Source organism: Ranitomeya imitator, chromosome 8 (assembly GCF_032444005.1).
Source record: "Ranitomeya imitator isolate aRanImi1 chromosome 8, aRanImi1.pri, whole genome shotgun sequence".
NCBI classification, from domain to species: Eukaryota; Metazoa; Chordata; class Amphibia; order Anura; family Dendrobatidae; genus Ranitomeya; species Ranitomeya imitator.
In genome coordinates, this window is record NC_091289.1 from 3527862 (window position 1) to 3549627 (window position 21766).

General features: G+C 50.4%; 2 protein-coding genes across 3 annotated transcripts in view; one reads left to right on the plus strand and one right to left on the minus strand.

The window, feature by feature from the left end:
- Positions 1–13529, plus strand: part of IFRD2 (interferon related developmental regulator 2) — a 31729-nt gene extending 18200 nt beyond the window's left edge. Inside the window, exons 12-13 of one of the 2 annotated variants that reach the window (XM_069736039.1) lie at positions 11701–11844; positions 12642–13528. In XM_069736039.1, the coding sequence (XP_069592140.1) occupies positions 11701–11808 (108 nt within the window). In that variant the 3' untranslated portion in view covers positions 11809–11844; positions 12642–13528. Of the gene's footprint in view, positions 1–11700; positions 11845–12641 lie in introns of both variants that reach the window. The other variant, XM_069736037.1, reaches the window with a different exon arrangement.
- Positions 13530–15750: 2221 nt separating this feature from the next.
- On the minus strand, positions 15751–21483 carry NAA80 (N-alpha-acetyltransferase 80, NatH catalytic subunit). The gene is made up of 2 exons (XM_069736036.1): positions 21134–21483; positions 15751–18219 (listed from the first exon to the last, which is right to left on the minus strand). Exons 1-2 carry the CDS (start codon positions 21154–21156, stop codon positions 16062–16064), a joined length of 2181 nt encoding a protein of 726 aa, XP_069592137.1. The 5' UTR covers positions 21157–21483; the 3' UTR covers positions 15751–16061.
- Positions 21484–21766: the final 283 nt, after the last annotated feature.

The window sequence follows — 21766 nt, forward strand, 5'->3', positions numbered from 1 at the left end:
AAAGACACAGCCAGAATAAAGTCCTTTACTAGAAATAAAAACAAAACACACTTTTTTAACTTTTTTAATTAAAAATTAAGATATACTCCCCTATCGCCTAATTCCACCGAAGCCCTTGTCTCCTGTAATAAAACACAAATACAGTAGTGCTAACAATACTAGCCATCCGATATGACTAGAGATGAGCGAATTTGATTGGGGACAGGGCTTATACGGCAAACTATAGCGCTTACCAAATAAGCTGCAGAAGGAACCCGACTTCCTGGATCGTGCCGGCTGATCAGCTGTCTGTACTCACTGAGTACAATGCTTATCACAGGTATCAGTGTAATCAGTATAACGGCACCGACCTGACACTGTCTGTACTCACTGAGCACAATGCTTATCACAGGTATCAGTGTAATCAGTACAACGGCACCGACCTGACACTGTCTATAGTCACTGAGCACAATCCTGATCACAGGTATCAGTGTAATCAGTATAACGGCTCCGACCTGACGCTGTCTGTAGTCACTGAGCACAATCCTGATCACAGGTATCAGTGTAATCAGTATAACGGCTCCGACCTGACACTGTCTGTAGTCACTGAGCACAATGCTTATCACAGGTATCAGTGTAATCAGTATAACGGCACCGACCTGACACTGTCTGTACTCACTGAGCACAATGCTTATCACAGGTATCCGTGTAATCAGTACAACGGCACCGACCTGACACTGTCTATAGTCACTGAGCACAATCCTGATCACAGGTATCAGTGTAATCAGTATAACGGCTCCGACCTGACGCTGTCTGTAGTCACTGAGCACAATCCTGATCACAGGCATCCGTGTAATCAGTATAACGGCGCTGACCTGACACTGTCTGTAGTCACTGAGCACAATCCTGATCACAGGTATCTGTAATCAGTACAACGGCACCGACCTGACACTGTCTATAGTCACTGAGCACAATCCTGATCACAGGCATCCGTGTAATCAGTATAATGGCACCGACCTGACACTGTAGTCACTGAGAACAATCCTGATCACAGGTATCAGTGTAATCAGTACAACGGCTCCGACCTGACACTGTCTGTAGTCACTGAACACAATCCTGATCACAGGTTCCCTATAAGGGTGAAGCAGGAAGTTGTACATGCATTTCTCCTTTAAAGCCTGAGAAATATGGGTCATTCAAGACATTGTGCAGAAGAACAGTGTACTTTGATTAAAAAGTGAATAAAACTTATAAAGAATTGCAGACAATGATCTTCAATGTTTTCTAATGGAAAGCAAAACGGAGAGACGAGGAAGAAAACTGAAGACGGCCATTCTAAAGGAGGGAAGAAAGGCCAGAATTGCAAAGACTTAGCCAACAAACAGCTCCGGGATAATCACAGACAGTCTCACGTTACCAATGATCGGCTCCAGGATGATCACAGACAGTCTCACGTTACCAATGATCGGCTCCAGGATGATCACAGACAGTCTCACGTTACCAATGATCGGCTCCAGGATGATCACAGTCTCACGTTACCAATGATCGGCTCCAGGATGATCACAGTCTCACGTTACCAATGATCGGCTCCAGGATGATCACAGACAGTCTCTCGTTACCAATGATCGGCTCCAGGATGATCAGTCTCACGTTACCAATGATCGGCTCCAGGATGATCACACTCTCGTTACCAATGATCGGCTCCAGGATGATCACAGTCTCACGTTACCAATGATCGGCTCCAGGATGATCACAGTCTCGTTATTAATGATCGGCTCCAGGATGATCACAGTCTCACGTTACCAATGATCGGCTCCAGGATGATCAGTCTCACGTTACCAATGATCGGCTCCAGGATGATCACAGACAGTCTCACGTTACCAATGATCGGCTCCAGGATGATCACAGACAGTCTCACGTTACCAATGATTGGCTCCAGGATGATCACAGTCTCGTTATTAATGATCGGCTCCAGGATGATCACAGTCTCACGTTACCAATGATCGGCTCCAGGATGATCACACAGTCTCACGTTACCAGTGATCGGCTCCAGGATGATCACAGACAGTCTCACGTTACCAATGATCGGCTCCAGGATGATCACAGTCTCACGTTACCAATGATCGGCTCCAGGATGATCACAGTCTCGTTACCAATGATCGGCTCCAGGATGATCACAGTCTCACGTTACCAATGATCGGCTCCAGGATGATCACAGTCTCACGTTACCAATGATCGGCTCCAGGATGATCACACAGTCTCACGTTACCAGTGATCGGCTCCAGGATGATCACAGACAGTCTCACGTTACCAGTGATCGGCTCCAGGATGATCACAGACAGTCTCACGTTACCAATGATCGGCTCCAGGATGATCACAGTCTCACGTTACCAATGATCGGCTCCAGGATGATCAATCACATTCTCTCGTTACCAATGATCGGCTCCAGGATGATCACAGTCTCACGTTACCAATGATCGGCTCCAGGATGATCACAGACAGTCTCACGTTCCCAATGATCGGCTCCAGGATGATCACAGTCTCACGTTCCCAATGATCGGCTCCAGGATGATCACAGTCTCACGTTCCCAATGATCGGCTCCAGGATGATCAGTCTCACGTTACCAATGATCGGCTCCAGGATGATCACAGTCTCACGTTACCAATGATCGGCTCCAGGATGATCACAGTCTCCCGTTACCAATGATCGGCTCCAGGATGATCACAGACAGTCTCTCGTTACCAATGATCGGCTCCAGGATGATCACAGTCTCACGTTACCAATGATCGGCTCCAGGATGATCACACTCTCGTTACCAATGATCGGCTCCAGGATGATCACAGTCTCACGTTACCAATGATCGGCTCCAGGATGATCACAGTCTCGTTATTAATGATCGGCTCCAGGATGATCACAGTCTCACGTTACCAATGATCGGCTCCAGGATGATCAGTCTCACGTTACCAATGATCGGCTCCAGGATGATCAGTCTCACGTTACCAATGATCGGCTCCAGGATGATCACAGACAGTCTCACGTTACCAATGATCGGCTCCAGGATGATCACAGACAGTCTCACGTTACCAATGATCGGCTCCAGGATGATCACAGTCTCGTTATTAATGATCGGCTCCAGGATGATCACAGTCTCACGTTACCAATGATCGGCTCCAGGATGATCACAGTCTCACGTTACCAATGATCGGCTCCAGGATGATCACACTCTCGTTATTAATGATCGGCTCCAGGATGATCACAGTCTCACGTTACCAATGATCGGCTCCAGGATGATCACAGTCTCCCGTTACCAATGATCGGCTCCAGGATGATCACAGACAGTCTCACGTTACCAATGATCGGCTCCAGGATGATCAGTCTCGTTATTAATGATCGGCTCCAGGATGATCACAGTCTCACGTTACCAATGATCGGCTCCAGGATGATCACAGTCTCACGTTACCAATGATCGGCTCCAGGATGATCACACAGTCTCACGTTACCAGTGATCGGCTCCAGGATGATCACAGACAGTCTCACGTTACCAGTGATCGGCTCCAGGATGATCACAGACAGTCTCACGTTACCAATGATCGGCTCCAGGATGATCACAGTCTCACGTTACCAATGATCGGCTCCAGGATGATCAATCACATTCTCTCGTTACCAATGATCGGCTCCAGGATGATCACAGTCTCACGTTACCAATGATCGGCTCCAGGATGATCACAGACAGTCTCACGTTCCCAATGATCGGCTCCAGGATGATCAGTCTCACGTTCCCAATGATCGGCTCCAGGATGATCAGTCTCGCGTTACCAATGATCGGCTCCAGGATGATCACAGTCTCACGTTACCAATGATCGGCTCCAGGATGATCACAGTCTCCCGTTACCAATGATCGGCTCCAGGATGATCACAGACAGTCTCACGTTACCAATGATCGGCTCCAGGATGATCACAGACAGTCTCACGTTACCAATGATCGGCTCCAGGATGATCACAGACAGTCTCGCGTTACCAATGATCGGCTCCAGGATGATCACACAGTCTCACGTTACCAATGATCGGCTCCAGGATGATCACAGTCTCACGTTACCAATGATCGGCTCCAGGATGATCACAGTCTCACGTTACCAATGATCGGCTCCAGGATGATCACAGTCTCACGTTACCAATGATCGGCTCCAGGATGATCACACAGTCTCACGTTACCAGTGATCGGCTCCAGGATGATCACAGACAGTCTCACGTTACCAATGATCGGCTCCAGGATGATCACAGACAGTCTCACGTTACCAATGATCGGCTCCAGGATGATCAGTCTCACGTTTCCAGTGATCGGCTCCAGGATGATCACAGACAGTCTCACGTTACCAATGATCGGCTCCAGGATGATCAGTCTCACGTTTCCAGTGATCGGCTCCAGGATGATCACAGAGTCTCACGTTACCAATGATCGGCTCCAGGATGATCACAGTCTCACGTTACCAATGATCGGCTCCAGGATGATCAGTCTCCCGTTACCAATGATCGGCTCCAGGATGATCACAGACAGTCTCACGTTACCAATGATCGGCTCCAGGATGATCACAGACAGTCTCACGTTACCAATGATCGGCTCCAGGATGATCAGACAGTCTCACGTTACCAATGATCGACTCCAGGATGATCAGACAGTCTCACGTTACCAATGATCGGCTCCAGGATGATCACAGTCTCACGTTACCAATGATCGGCTCCAGGATGATCACAGTCTCACGTTCCCAATGATCGGCTCCAGGATGATCACACAGTCTCACGTTACCAGTGATCGGCTCCAGGATGATCAGTCTCACGTTACCAATGATCGGCTCCAGGATGATCACAGACAGTCTCACGTTACCAATGATCGGCTCCAGGATGATCAGTCTCACGTTTCCAGTGATCGGCTCCAGGATGATCACAGACAGTCTCACGTTACCAATGATCGGCTCCAGGATGATCAGTCTCACGTTTCCAGTGATCGGCTCCAGGATGATCACAGAGTCTCACGTTACCAATGATCGGCTCCAGGATGATCACAGACAGTCTCACGTTACCAATGATCGGCTCCAGGATGATCACAGACAGTCTCACGTTACCAATGATCGGCTCCAGGATGATCAGTCTCACGTTTCCAGTGATCGGCTCCAGGATGATCACAGACAGTCTCATGTTACCAATGATCGGCTCCAGGATGATCACAGTCTCACGTTACCAATGATCGGCTCCAGGATGATCACAGACAGTCTCACGTTACCAATGATCGGCTCCAGGATGATCACAGACAGTCTCACGTTACCAATGATCGGCTCCAGGATAATCACAGTCTCACGTTACCAATGATTGGCTCCAGGATGATCACAGTCTCACGTTACCAATGATCGACTCCAGGATGATCACAGTCTCGTTATTAATGATCGGCTCCAGGATGATCACAGTCTCACGTTACCAATGATAGGCTCCAGGATGATCACAGACAGTCTCACGTTACCAATGATCGTCTCCAGGATGATCAGTCTCACGTTACCAATGATCGTCTCCAGGATGATCACACTCACGTTACCAATGATCGACTCCAGGATGATCACACTCTCGTTACCAATGATCGGCTCCAGGATGATCACAGTCTCACGTTACCAATGATCGGCTCCAGGATGATCACAGTCTCACGTTACCAATGATCGGCTCCAGGATGATCACAGACAGTCTCACGTTACCAGTGATCGGCTCCAGGATGATCACAGACAGTCTCACGTTACCAATGATCGGCTCCAGGATGATCACAGACAGTCTCTCGTTACCAATGATCGGCTCCAGGATGATCACAGTCTCACGTTACCAATGATCGGCTCCAGGATGATCACAGTCTCACGTTACCAGTGATCGGCTCCAGGATGATCAGTCTCACGTTACCAATGATCGGCTCCAGGATGATCACAGACAGTCTCACGTTACCAATGATCGGCTCCAGGATGATCACAGTCTCACGTTACCAATGATCGGCTCCAGGATGATCACAGTCTCACGTTACCAGTGATCGGCTCCAGGATGATCACAGTCTCACGTTACCAGTGATCGGCTCCAGGATGATCACAGACAGTCTCACGTTACCAATGATCGGCTCCAGGATGATCACAGACAGTCTCACGTTACCAATGATCGGCTCCAGGATGATCAGAGTCTCACGTTACCAGTGATCGGCTCCAGGATGATCACAGTCTCACGTTACCAATGATCGGCTCCAGGATGATCACAGTCTCACGTTACCAATGATCGGCTCCAGAATGATCACAGTCTCATGTTACCAATGATCGGCTCCAGGATGATCACAGACAGTCTCATGTTACCAATGATCGGCTCCAGGATGATCACAGACAGTTTCACGTTACCAATGATCGGCTCCAGAATGATCACAGACAGTCTCACATTACCAATGATCGGCTCCAGAATGATCACAGTCTCACGTTACCAATGATCGGCTCCAGGATGATCACAGACAGTCTCACGTTACCAATGATCGGCTCCAGGATGATCACAGACAGTCTCACGTTACCAATGATCGGCTCCAGAATGATCACAGACAGTCTCACATTACCAATGATCGGCTCCAGAATGATCACAGTCTCACGTTACCAATGATCGGCTCCAGGATGATCACAGACAGTCTCACGTTACCAATGATCGGCTCCAGGATGATCACAGACAGTCTCACGTTACCAATGATTGGCTCCGGGATGATCACAGACAGTCTCACGTTACCTGTGAGGACTGTGACAGAAGACGCCGGTGCGACGCTAATTTCTTAGCAAGAAGTCCCCACAAAGTCCCTCTGTTATAAGAAGACATGTACTGAAGCACATGCAATGTGCCAAAGAACACATCAACTGCCCTAAAGAGAACTGGAGAAACATTTTGTGGACCGATGAAAGTAAAATTGTTCTTTTTTTTACTGCATTCAAGCCACAGTGCCCTCTGCACACAGTGAAGCATGGTGGAGCCAGCATCCTGATATGGGCAGGCTTCTCTTACTATGGTGCCGGACAATTCACCACATACCAGGGATCATGGACCAGTCGCAAATATTACAATACTTAAAGCGGTCTTGTTGCTTTACGCCTTATGTCTTTGAAATGGGTTTCACCAAGACAACAACCCTAAACACAGCAGTAAGAGCAAAATCTTGGTTCCAGTCCAGCAAAATTGAGGTTATGGAGCGGCTGGCCCAATCCCCGGACCTTAATCCGATAGACACTTGTGGGACGATATTAAAAAAATGACGTTTCAGAGGCAATGCGAACAAATGCCAAAAAATAGTGGGATGTCGTCCGAGCATCCTGGGCTGGAATAACCCGTGATGGGGCGGAAGGTGGTGACTCCATGCTACATACTGTAGATGTGAGGCCGGTCTAAAAACTGTGGGTAACAACTATATATCAGGTCAGTGATTACAGCAATGATAAAATAATACATATTGTGAGCTTATGACGACAAGTGCAGACGCTGCTTACTTATAGAACGGCCCAATGTTCACTTTTGTTATTTTCTGTAAAGTAGTTTAACATTCTCTACATTTCTCTTCATGTTTTGAATTAAGAATCATAGTGCAACGTTCCCAGTGCTGGAAATAACAATTAGGAAGACTTTGATTAACTCTTGTTATTGAACATTACTGTGTACCCCTCTCCTGTCCGACACCATAGTCCATGTCTGCAATAAATAGTTTTTAACCTGGATGCTGCCAAGATGCGACGGTCCAGGCTGAGAACCGCTGGGGAATGAGGTGCTGCAGCCTCAGTGATCAGCGGTGACCTCACCACAGTTCACTGTGAGAAGTTTCTGACTGTACTGCGGTGAACTCGCTGAGCTCAGCGCTGCACTGGGAGACTTTTTCTCGCGGTGCTAGCGGGGATCTCACCGAGGTCCCGGCAGTTCAGCCTGGCTGGGAACGAAGCCTTTAGTGACCGGCAGTAACCTCTATGATGTCACCGCTGCTCACTGACGCTGCGCTCGCAGCTGCTCATTCCCCAGTGGTTCTCGGCCTGGACAATCGCATCTTGGCACCATCCAGGTTGAAAACTATTTATCGCAGACCTGAATTACGGCGTGGGACAAAATGACGGACAGGTGAGGGATATGGCTGCTTTTTAGGTGTTAGGGTAGTATAACTGTGTTTGGTTTTCAAATAAAGTAAAAGTGTGTGGTTTTGATTTCTAATAAGACTTTATTCTGGCCCTGTATTTACCATATAACTATATGGCGTCTTATTGATGTCTCTCCATTACTAAGCCGTGGCCTTGATGTCACCGGCCAATACAAAGGTGACATTAACCCCACAAATATGATCCCCACTTGCCACCGCTACGGATAGATGCACATTTTCTGGGTGGATGCAGACGGCTATGTTTAGGCTGGGGGTGATCGGCAATATCCATGGCCCCTTTCCAGCCCGAGAATATCAGTCCCCAGCTAGTTGCCAAAATGGGGGGAGGACCGCATGCTGTTTTTTTTTTCTGTTTGTTATCAGTAACAGCAAGCGTAGGCTGCTGGAAGTAGTAGTCCCATCACCTGACGTGACCAGAGGTAACATTTCAACTTCAGACATGTGAGGGATATTATTGTTTCTTATTTTTGTTTGTTTACAGGGGACAATGGCTTCAGGGGATTAGGTGATAATGTGAGTATAATGTGTATTTTTTTTTTTTTTTAATTTTACACTTAAATATAACTCTCAACATTGTGCCGTGTTCACTCTGATCGCAGGCGGAGCAGGGGAGAACGATGAGATCCGTCTAAGGCACCCGGTGCCGAGGAACATCGCAAACCGGACCACTGATTCCCGTGCGGCGGTGCGTGTCCCACTGATTCCCGTGCGGCGGTGCGTGTCCCACTGATGTCACCCATGTGCATGTGTGCGGGATCTTCTGTGCTCCGTGCCCAGACATCGTACATGGAAACTCACTGACCTGCACAGAGGGTCTACAGGTGTAAGTATCTTCAGTACGTGTGAAAACTCACCACAGGTACCAGAGACACTGACCTGGGAAAGAGGCCTTAGCAGGCAGAAACAGCGCCACCCCTGGTCATGGGCTGTGTGTGGTACTGCAGCCCTGCACCATTCACTTCCATGGAGCTGGGTTGCATTAGCAGATACAATCCATGAGCAGCAGGTGGTGCGGTTTCTGAAGTTTCATTTTGCTGCCAGTGGTCAGGGCAGATGTCATCCAGCTTTACCAGGCTCCTGTGTGGCGGATGTCCTGGGCTCTGCTGGCAGTGGTGAGGATGGATGTCATCCAGCTTTTCCAGACTCCTGTGTGGCAGATTTCCTGGGCTCTGCTGGCGGTGGTGAGGGCGGATGTCATCCAGCTTTCCTAGGCTCTTGTGTGGCAGATGTCTCTGCTATGGTGGGATAGATTTTGGGCTCTGCTGGCGATGGTGAGGGCGGATGTCATCCAGCTTTTCCAGGCTCCTGTGTGGCGGATGTCCTGGGCTCTGCTGGCAGTGGTGAGGATGGATGTCATCCAGCTTTTCCAGGCTCCTGTGTGGCAGATTTCCTGGGCTCTGCTGGCGGTGGTGAGGGCGGATGTCATCCAGCTTTCCTAGGCTCTTGTGTGGCAGATGTCTCTGCTATGGTGGGATAGATTTTGGGCTCTGCTGGCGATGGTGAGGGCGGATGTCATCCAGCTTTTCCAGGCTCCTGTGTGGCGGATGTCCTGGGCTCTGCTGGCAGTGGTGAGGATGGATGTCATCCAGCTTTTCCAGGCTCCTGTGTGGCAGATTTCCTGGGCTCTGCTGGCGGTGGTGAGGGCGGATGTCATCCAGCTTTCCTAGGCTCTTGTGTGGCAGATGTCTCTGCTATGGTGGGATAGATCTTGGGCTCTGCTGGCGATGGTGAGGGCGGATGTCATCCAGCTTTTCCAGGCTCCTGTGTGGCGGATGTCCTGGGCTCTGATGGTAGTGGTGAGGGCGGATGTCATCCAGCTTTCCCAGGCTCCTGTGTGGCAGATGTCCTGGGCTCTGCTGGCAGTGGTAAGGGCGGATGTCATCCAGCTTTTCCAGGCTCCTGTGTGGCGGGTGTCCTGGGCTCTGCTGGCGGTGGTGAGGGCGGATGTCATCCAGCTTTCCCAGGCTCCTGTGTGGCAGATGTCCCTGTTATGGTGGGATATATCCTGGGCTGCGATGGTGAGGGCGGATGTCATCCAGCTTTCCCAGGCTCCTGTGTGGCAGATTTCCTGGGCTCCTGTGTGGCAGATGTCCCTGTTATGGTGGGATATATCCTGGGCTCTGCTGGCGATGGTGAGGGCGGATGTCATTCAGCTTTTCCAGGCTTCTGTGTGGCAGATATCTCGGCTATGGTGGAATACATCCTGGGCTCTGCTGCTGGCGGTTGTCAGGCCAGAGGTCACCCAGCTTTCCCAGATGCGGACCGTGTACTCGCTGCCATCTGTGGGTGGCTGGTATGTATCCGGTGGGGGACGTTCCTCGGCTGCTATTTATAGCCTCCATGTTGCAGGCGGCGCTCCCCGGACACTCTGCTCCTCCATCTTGGTACCGTCAGTCGCCAGTCTCATGGCTAACGTGCCCATCTGCGCCCTGCGACCGGCTGCCAGTGCTGCCCGGGGTAACGTGTGTTTGCTGGCCGTGGACTCCATCAGTGACCTGCACAGCGTCCCCCCAGACACGGAGACCCCACAAGAGAAAGGTAAGTACCACCACAAACAGCTACTGGTGTACTGCAGGACTACAACTCCCAGCAGGCAGGGTCATCATCTACTTCTGCATGGCACGTGGCTCCTTTGTTACTCATAGCAACCAATCACAGCGCGGCTCTCACTTTAGCACAGCAGTTTAGGTATGAACGCTGTGCTGTGATTGGTTGTTGATTGATATCGCCGCCCGGCGGCTGCTGTTATCGCCCTCTTTCTTGCACTGCTTGCTGTCCGTGAATGGGAAGCACGGTGGCGCAGTGGTTAGCACTGTATGGTGGCTCAGTGGTTAGCACTGTATGGTGGCGCAGTGGTTAGCACTGTATGGTGGCGCAGTGGTTAGCACTGTATGGTGGCGCAGTGGTTAGCACTGTATGGTGGCTCAGTGGTTAGCACAGCAGCCTTGCAGCGCTGGAGTCCTGGGTTCAAACCCCACCAAGGACAACATCTGCAAAGAGTTTGTATGTTCTCTCCGTGTTTGCGTGGGTTTCCTCTGGGTTCTCCGGTTTCCGCCCACATTCCAAAGACATACTGATAGGGAATGTAGATTGTGAGTCCCATCAGGGACAGCGATGATAATGTGTGCAACCTGTAAAGCGCTGCGGAATATGTTAGCGCTATATAAAAAAAAATAATAATAATGGGAACATTTCTGTCTGCAAAAATCCCTAGTGCGCCATTACTGAGGTTCCAGCAGATCTGGTGAGAGACTACACACAACCACATTAAATAGATCGCTTAGACCTGGTGAGGCTGCTGTACTTACTGTGGAGATCTGTGCCAGAATGCCGTATAATCCTACGTGAAGGTTTCGCGACCTAATCGGTTCATTGTAATGTGAGGATTACACAGCAGCCGTTCTGACCTGGATTTCCAGAGTAAGTACACCGGCCTCGTCAGGTCTGAGATCTAGTTCGTTTTCTCTCTGACAGACTCATTTCCATCACTTCGGTGAGGTTCTCCGCTCCCATCTCATGCGCCATCTCTTTATATTAGATGGACACAGAGCAAAATCTCCGCGCGCGGATCCCCCATCCCCCCGGAGATGTGCAGCCCCCTGTACGGACGCTCTCCTGCTTCTCCTCATTGTCATTTCCCTTGTGAACATGAGCCTCATCCTCTACGTTCTGCACAGTTATGGTGAGTAGTCTGGGCGGAGGGATCATGCTCCGCTCACAGTAAGAGCTGCACTCACAATTCTGCTAGTTGAAGAACCTCAGAGCTCCAGCTGGTCGTGTACTGTACCGCAGCATGGGAGACGGAGGGACGTGGGACGGATAACCAACATCTCCAGTAACTGCTGCGCTAAACCTGGAGGGTGTCCATCTGCAGAAATATGACTGCAGCTCTGGGTGTGAACAGTGTAGAACATATGACTTAACTAGAGATTGTGACTGCAGGATAACACCTGATGTAACAGCAGAAAAGTGATCGCAGCTCTGGAGGTGACTGCAGGATAAGACACGATGTAACAGAGTGACCGCAGCTCTGGAGGTGACTGCAGGAAAAGACACGATGTAACAGCAGAAGTGACCGCAGCTCTGGAGGTGACTGCAGGATAAGACACGATGTAACAGCAGAAGTGACCGCAGCTCTGGAGGTGACTGGAGGATAAGACTCGATGTAACCGCAGAATAGTGACTGCAGCTCTGGAGGTGACTGGAGGATAAGACACGATGTAACCGCAGAATAGTGAACGCAGCTCTGGAGGTGATTGCAGGATAAGACTCGATGTAACTGCAGAATAGTGAGCGCAGCTCTGGAGGTGACTAGAGCATAAGGCATGATGTAACAGCAGATTAGTGACTGCAGCTCTGGAGGTGACTAGAGAATAAGACAATGTGATAGCAGAATAGTGAGCGCAGCTCTGGAGGTGACTATAAGGCATGATGTAAGGTTATCATTTTGGAGTAATGTCTATTCTGTGCCATTTGCAGGACACCAGGACTCTCTGCTTCGTGCACTCACTGAAAGGCTTGACTCTGATTCTGTGCAACGTGAATTCAAGAGACAAGAGTCTCAGTAAGTCCGGGGGTCCTCACGGTGCAGGGACACTGCAGAGCGATGAATGAATGGTCTGATAGCATCCACCACCCCGTGGACCTACGAAGCACACCGCCAGACCCAGAATGACAGCCGTGGTGAGATCTCAGCAGGATCTGTCCCCGTCCTCTCGGGACGCCACGCCATTGTTCCCTATTACCTCCCCAATAAGCAGGTGAGGAGCGTCCAGAGAGCAGCGCCATCGGAAATCACGAGCACAATCACACCACGCAGACCGCTAAAAGGGAGAGGAGTAAAACGCTTCATCGCCCAATGTGACGAGATACGAAGACGAACCCTTCACACTATCGCACATTCCTATTATCGGGTTTTTACACTTGGGTTTAATATAAGGATTCGTTTTTGTGGAAAAAAAAAGTTTTGTAAAAAGATGACACAGTGTGGTGCTTGATCGTTAAACTAGGGGGTCTTTAAAGGGAACCAGTCAGCAGGCTTGTGCTCAGTGACTACAGACAGTGTCAGGTCGGTGCCATTATACTGATTACACTGATACCTGTGATCAGGATTGTGCTCAGTGACTACAGACAGTGTCAGGTCAGTGCCGTTATACTGATTACACTGATACCTGTGATCAGGATTGTGATCAGTGACTACAGACAGTGTCAGGTCGGTGCCATTATACTGATTACACTGATACCTGTGATCAGGATTGTGCTCAGTGACTACAGACAGTGTCAGGTCAGTGCCGTTATACTGATTACACTGATACCTGTGATCAGGATTGTGCTCAGTGACTACAGACAGTGTCAGGTCGGCACCGTTATACTGATTACACTGATACCTGTGATCAGGATTGTGCTCAGTGACTACAGACAGTGTCAGGTCAGTGCCGTTATACTGATTACACTGATACCTGTGATCAGGATTGTGCTCAGTGACTACACACAGTGTCAGGTCGGCGCCGTTATACTGATTACACTGATACCTGTGATCAGGATTGTGCTCAGTGACTACAGACAGTGTCAGGTCGGTGCCATTATACTGATTACACTGATACCTGTGATCAGGATTGTGCTCATTGACTACAGTGTCAGGTCGGCGCCGTTATACTGTTTAGGCCGGCGTCACACTGGCTTTGAAAACGGCCGAGTGCAATGCAATAAAAAAATCGCATTGCATTCGGACCAATGTTAACATATGGGGCCGCTCCCAGCAGCCGACTTTTTGTCGGCCGTTTTTCTCGGTCCGAGACAATCGCAGCATGCGAGGAAAACTCTCGGCTCACTCGCACCCATATAAGCCTATGGGTGCGAGTGAGACAACACAACTCGAATATCATCCGAGTGATGTGCACCATAAGCGGACCCCAGCAATGGAGGAGATGGAGAAATTCATTTCTCCACCTCCTCCGCAGCTGTGCTCTGATCCTCCCTGTGCGAGAGAATGGGAGCACAGACGCATGACACTCGGCTCCTGCTCTGCTGCGAGCAGGAGCCGAGTATCATTAGCATATCGCATCCGATGTTCTCGCATCGGATGCGATACGCCAGTGTGACCCCGGCCTTACACTGATACCTGTGATCAGGATTGTGCTCAGTGACTACAGTGTCAGGTCGGTGATCACAGGTATCAGTGTAATCAGTATAACGGCGCCGACCTGACACTGTCTGTAGTCACTGAGCACAATCCTGATCACAGGTATCAGTGTAATCAGTATAACGGCGCCAACCTGACACTGTCTGTAGTCACTGAGCACAATCCTGATCACAGGTATCAGTGTAATCAGTATAACGGCGCCGACCTGACACTGTCTGTAGTCACTGAGCACAATCCTGATCACAGGTATCAGTGTAATCAGTATAACGGCGCCGACCTGACACTGTCTGTAGTCCCTGAGCACAATCCTGATCATGGGTCCCTTTAATTTGAGCAGCCGGTGAGTTCTGTCATCTTGCTGTCTAAGTTACACTCCCAATTCATCATTTGCAGTTTCTTTGAAGTCACTTTTCTTTTTTGTCGCATGTTTTTTGAGAACTTTTGCACCAAATTCTTCAAACTGTCGCACATGATTCATGAAGTTTGCACAAACTAAAAAATGCTCTTTAAATTTTGTCTAACTTTTCTTGTGACTTTTTAGCACCAAAAAGTTGCACAATTTGAGCAAATATCTCAAGACTTTTCAAAAATTGACCAATGATCCCTTTCAGAATACAGAGCAGCAACGCTTTGTCCAAACCGTGAACCTCTAGGGGCAGCACAACAATGCCAGTCCTGCAACCCAGGAGCTCACCATAAACCATCAGAAGTGTGATTGCTGCTCTGGATGTGTCCCCCTGACGAAGGCAGATGCCGAAACGCGCGTCGGGGTTCGGCACATCCCAGGGACGTTCATCCCATTCAGCAGGTAATACCAGGTGGCTTCTTTTTGACCTCTACTCCGATTTTTTTTTTTTTTTGTTTGTTTGCCCGCTGGGTGCTTTATAGCTCACTGGTCACTATGACTATTATACTATATACCGGCCGGATTTAGCGCCAATAGATTGCATCAATATTTATTATCAGCATCTCTATTCGGTCTCCTTTTTGCCACCAATTAATTAAATTTGCACATGCACTTTATAATATTCATTTGGTAAATCTGCTTGCTATATATTCTATGGCTTATTGACACAGGTATGCACATATATGTTGTTCTTACACTGGTTATATATTTAACTTATTTTTAGTGCTGCCATTTACATGTCCCTGGTGTTGTGCTTTTTATGGTATTTTTTCCCACTGTTACACTATATTATATATATTTTAATAAATATTATAATTCATACTGCATTTTTGGACTTTGTTTCGTTTTTTTCTTCGTTTTTTCTCTACTCTGGATGTGTGCAGAGCTGAAGATAAGCTATGAGATTAGCCTTGTACAAGAAAAGCTAAAACAGTACATATGGTAGATAGGATCCGTAAAATAATGTCCAACCCTCCCCCCAATCAATCCTCCCCTCCCCCAGCTCCGATAGGGCAGTTAGAACAAATCAAGACGTAATCTTACTTCTTGGTGAGACACAAAGCAGCCGATTTATTACTAACAGGACGTCTCAGAAGATGCAGAAAATGTTGCTGCATATGGGGTAACGTTTTACACCCTTTAAGTTTATAAAGTTTCTCTGCACTTGATTCGAGCTATAGATGCAGCACTGAGAAGTTTTCGGCCTTTTCAGCCTTTCCAGGCTACGCTTACACCGTCTGTATATAGGGCAGGACGCGCCCCTGTATCTTCAGGAACGTAGGGTAAGGAACACAGGAAGCGAGTCTGCAGAATATTCACCTGCAGGGTCCGCCGCGCCTCAAGATACACATCAGATACACTTTTTCATCCAAAATATTGGATCCCCACGGAAGTCCCGGTACGGAGTCTGCAAGGAAAATCCAATTCTTCTCTGATCTGCTGGTGGAAGAGATGGATGTGATGTGGGAGGAGGTGGTGGTGGAGGAGGAGGTGGAGGCTCAAGTCTAGGAGGAGGTGGTGGTGGAGGCTCAGAGCAGAGTCCAGGAGGAGGTGGTGGAGGCGGCACGGAACAGGGTCCAGGAGGAGGTCGTGGAGGCACGGAACAGGGTCCAGGAGGAGGTCGTGGAGGCACGGAGGACGGTCCAAAAGGAGGTGATGGCAGCATGGAGGAGGGTCCAGAAGGAGGTAGTGGAGACGTGGAGGACCGTCCAGAAGGCAGCATAGAGCAGAGTCCAGGAGGAGGTGGTGGCATGGAAGAGGTTTCAGGAGGAGCCAGTGAACGAGGTGTGGAGCAGAGGTCAGGAAGAAGTGTTGTTGATGTTGGAATCTCGAAGCAGAGATAATGAGCAGGTGACTGTGGTGATGTTGGAGGAGCGAAGCCGAGGTCTGGAGGAGGTGTGGACCACGGTCCAGGAGCAGGTGATGGTGGAGATGCAGAGCAGAGGTTAGAAGCAGGTAGTAGAGGAGAAGTGGAGCAGAGGTCAGGAGCAAGTGGTGAAGTGGAGCAGAGGTCAGGAGGAGGTGGAGACATAAAGCAGAGGTCAGGAGCAGGTGGTGAAGTGCAGCAGAGGTCAGGAGGAGGAGCAAGTGGTAGAGACGTGGAGCAGCGGTCAGGAGGAGATGATGAAGACATGGAGCAAAGGTCAGGAGGAGGTGGCAGTAGTGGAGAAATGTAGCAGAGGTCAGGAGGTAGTGGTGGAGATATGGAGCACAGATCAGGAGGAGGTGGTGGAGATGTGGAGTAGAAGTTAGGAAGAGGTGTCAAAAGCGGAGATATTGAACAATGATCAGGACCAGTTGATGATGTGGAGCAGAGGTCTGGAGCAGGTGAAGGAGACATGGAGCCGAAATCAGGAGCAGGTGGTGGTGGAGACATGGAGCCGAGATCAGGAGCAGGTGGTGGTGGAGACATGGAGCCGAGATCAGGAGCAGGTGGTGGTGGAGACATGGAGCCGAGATCAGGAGCAGGTGGTGGTGGAGACATGGAGCCGAGATCAGGAGCAGGTGGTGGTGGAGACATGGAGCCGAGATCAGGAGCAGGTGGTGGTGGAGACAAGGAGCCGAGATCAGGAGCAGGTGGTGGTGGAGACATGGAGCCGAGATCAGGAGCAGGTGGTGGTGGAGACATGGAACCGAGATCAGGAGCAGGTGGGGGTGGAGACATGGAGCCGAGATCAGGAGCAGGTGGGGGTGGAGACATGGAGCCGAGATCAGGAGCAGGTGGAGACATGGAGCCAAGATCAGGAGCAGGTGGTGGTGGAGACATGGAGCCGAGATCAGGAGCAGGTGGTGGTGGAGACATGGAGCCGAGATTAGGAGCAGGCGGTGGTGGAGACATGGAGCCGAGATCAGGAGCAGGTGGTGGTGGAGACATGGAGCCGAGATTAGGAGTAGGTGCTGGTGGAGACATGGGGCAAAGATCAGGAGCAGGTGGTGCTGGAAGCATGCGGCAGAGATCAGGAGCTGGAGTTGAGAGTGGAGGACCTGGAGATACAGGTGAGGAGATGGGGTGGTGGTGTGACACTAGGCTTGTGTTAGAGGCCGTCATCCTTTGGATCATGGCGGCAGGCAGCAGGCTGTTCAGACGGCCCATGTTGTGCACAGGCTCTGACAAGCGATACCCCAGGTGCTGGTAGAAGTGCTGCTTGTCGTGAGTAGTCAGGTACATGTTCCGGAAACCTTTTTCTCTTGCGTACCTCTCAGTAGCCTCCATTAGCTTCCGTCCGTAGCCTTTACCACGTAGTTTAGCGTGGACCACCACTGACTCCACAAACAGGCTGTTTGGGAGACCCACCACCATACAAAGTCTGGCGTGACCCAGGACAGGGCCCTGTGGAGCCCCGATAAGCACCAGACAGACAGGGAACTCCTCCGAGGACTGCTCTAGGGAGTGCATACGAGCCCCCAGACTCCGCCGCCATGTTTGGTTCAGGAGCTCGGCACAGGATGCAGTGAGGTCCGGACGACGATGAAGGGGCACAAGCACAACATGGTCAGGAGCGTCCGCCCTGTCAGTGATAGGAAAGAGGAAGAGAGGCATGAAGCAGACATAGAACGACCACAGCTGTCATCGCACAGGAGCAGAGAGGCCCCAATACTGACCCTGGGGAGGAAGGGGACGCCAAGTACTGTGTCCTCGGGTAGAATAAGTATACGGGAGGACCCAATACTGACCCTGGGGAGGAAGGGGACGCTCAGTACTGTGTCCTCGGGTAGAATAAGTATACGGGAGGCCCCAATACTGACCCTGGGGTGGAAGGGGATGCCCAATACTGTGTCCTCAGGTAGAAAAAGTATACGGGACGACCCAATACTGACCCTGGGGAGGAAGGGGATGCCCAGTACTGTGTCCTCGGGTAGAATAAGTATACGGGAGGCCCCAATACTGACCCTGGGGAGGAAGGGGACGCTCAGTACTGTGTCCTCGGGTAGAATAAGTATACGGGAGGCCCCAATACTGACCCTGGGGTGGAAGGGGATGCCCAATACTGTGTCCTCAGGTAGAAAAAGTATACGGGACGACCCAATACTGACCCTGGGGAGGAAGGGGATGCCCAGTACTGTGTCCTCGGGTAGAATAAGTATACGGGAGGCCCCAATACTGACCCTGGGGAGGAAGGGGACGCCCAATACTGTGTCCTCGGGTATAATAAGTATACGGGAGGCCTCAATACTGACCATGAGGAGGAAGGGGACGCCCAGTACTGTGTCCTCAGGTAGAATAAGTGTACGGGAGGCCCCAATACTGACCATGAGGAGGAAGGGGACGCCCAGTACTGTGTCCTCGGGTAGAATAAGTGTACGGGGGTCAGTGTGTGCACACGTTACACATGAGGGTCCCATGCACATATTACGTATGGGGGTTCCGTAAACACGTTACATATATGGGGGTCCTGTGTACATGTTACATATGGGGGGTCCCGTGCACACATTCCATATATGGGGGTCCTGTGTACATGTTACAGATGGAGGGGTCCCGTTCACATGTTATATATGGGGGGCCCCCATTCACACGTTACACATAGGGGGTTCTATATACACGTTACGTATATAGGGGTCCTGTGTACACGTTATATATGGGGGAGTTCTATATACACGTTACGTATATAGGGGTCCCGTGCACACGTTATATATGGGGGAGTTCTATATACATGTTACATATATGGGGGTCCCGTGTACATGTTACATATATGGGGGTCCCGTGCACACGTTACATATATGGGGGTCCCGTGTACACGTTACATATATGGGGGTCCCGTGCACACGTTACATAGGGGGGTCCCGTGTACACGTTATATATGGGGGTCCCGTGCACAGGTTACATATATGGGGGTCCCGTGCACACGTTACATATATGGGGGTCCCGTGCACATGTTACATATATGGGGGTCCCGTGCACACGTTACATATATGGGGGTCCCGTGCACACGTTACATATATGGGGGTCCCGTGCACACGTTACATATATGGGGGTCCCGTGCACACGTTACATATATGGGGGTCCCGTGCACACGTTACATATATGGGGGTCCCGTGCACACGTTACATATATGGGGGTCCCGTGCACACGTTACATATATGGGGGTCCCGTGCACACGTTACATATATGGGGGTCCCGTGCACACGTTACATATAGGGGGGTCCCGTGTACACGTTACATATATGGGGGTCCGGTGTACACGTTACATATATGGGGGTCCGGTGTACACGTTACATATATGGGGGTCTCGTGCACACGTTACATATATGGGGGTCCCGTGCACACGTTACATATATGGGGGTCCGGTGTACATGATGTTACATATGGGGGTCCGGTGTACATGTTACATATATGGGGGTCTCGTGCACACGTTACATATATGGGGGTCCCGTGCACACGTTACATATATGGGGGTCCGGTGTACATGATGTTACATATGGGGGTCCGGTGTACATGTTACATATATGGGGGTCTCGTGCACACGTTACATATAGGGGGGTCCCGTGTACACGTTACATATAGGGGGGTCCGGTGTACATGTTACATATATGGGGGTCCGGTGTACATGTTACATATATGGGGGTCCGGTGTACATGTTACATATATGGGGGTCCGGTGTACAAGTTACATATATGGGGGTCTCGTGCACACGTTACATATATGGGGGTCCCGTGCACACGTTACATATATGGGGGTCCGGTGTACATGAGGTTACATATGGGGGTCCGGTGTACATGTTACATATATGGGGGTCCCGTGCACACGTTACATATATGGGGGTCCCGTGCACACGTTACATATAGGGGGGTCCGGTGTACATGTTACATATATGGGGGTCCCGTGCACAGGTTACATATATGGGGGTCCCGTGTACACGTTACATATATGGGGGTCCCGTGCACACGTTACATATATGGGGGTCCGGTGCACACGTTACATATATGGGGGTCCCGTGCACACGTTACATATATGGGGGTCCCGTGCACACGTTACATATATGGGGGTCCCGTGCACACGTTACATATATGGGGGTCCCGTGCACACGTTACATATATGGGGGTCCCGTGCACACGTTACATATATGGGGGTCCCGTGCACACGTTACATATATGGGGGTCCCGTGCACACGTTACATATATGGGGGTCCCGTGCACACGTTACATATATGGGGGTCCAGTGCACACGTTACATATATGGGGTCCCGTGCACACGTTACATATATGGGGGTCCAGTGTACGTTACATATATGGGGGGCCGGTGCACACGTTACATATATAGGGGTCCGGTGTACATGATGTTACATATATGGGGGTCCCGTGTACATGATGTTACATATATGGGGGGCCGGTGTACATGATGTTACATATGGGGGTCCCGTGCACACGTTACATATGGGGGTCTCTCGCCGTCGCCTCCGTACATTTTACCCTACTTGGACTCACCCGGCTTCTTCGCTTTCCTTCATGCGCGTCCAGATTTTCTGGCCAATCACATAACGTCACAGGGTCAGCTGGGCTGAGCGCGGGGAATGCCGGGAGCTCCGGGTTTTTCAGTGTAACAGCCTGTGCGGCCACCAGAGGGAGCAGCGGGGCCGGTGTGTGGCGCCCGTTTCTCACAGCTCCGGTCCGCGCCGCCCACTGACTGCGCCCCCGGTAACGGGAGGACATTGTGCGCAGTTCTCCCGCCGCTTTTAGTTTCTGTCAGGATGAGATTTTTCCCTCATTCGTCGGTTTGTGACTACTGAGAGCCGCATTGTGAGGGGCGTACCGGGAGCGGGTCTGAGGATACAATCGCTGCCGTTCTGTCAGGCTGCAAGGAAAAAACTGGGAAAAAACAAAACTTGTGTTTTCTGTCAGGCGTTTATTACCGGAGGGCGAGGCGTTTATTACCGGATGTTGAGGCGTTTATTACCGGAGGGCGAGGCGTTTATTACCAGAAGGCGAGGCGTTTATTACCGGATGTTGAGGCGTTTATTACCGGAGGGCGAGGCGTTTATTACCGGAGGGCGAGGCGTTTATTACCGGATGTTGAGGCGTTTATTACCGGATGTTGAGGCGTTTATTACCGGAGGGCGA

Excerpts from the sequence above, each read along its gene's own strand:
- NAA80 (XM_069736036.1), bottom strand. The coding sequence starts at position 21,156 with ATGAAGGAAAGCGAAGAAGCCGG. Across the intron at positions 18,220-21,133 it reads AAGGAAAGCGAAGAAGCCGG|GGCGGACGCTCCTGACCATG; the intron begins GTGAGTCCAAGT and ends TATCACTGACAG.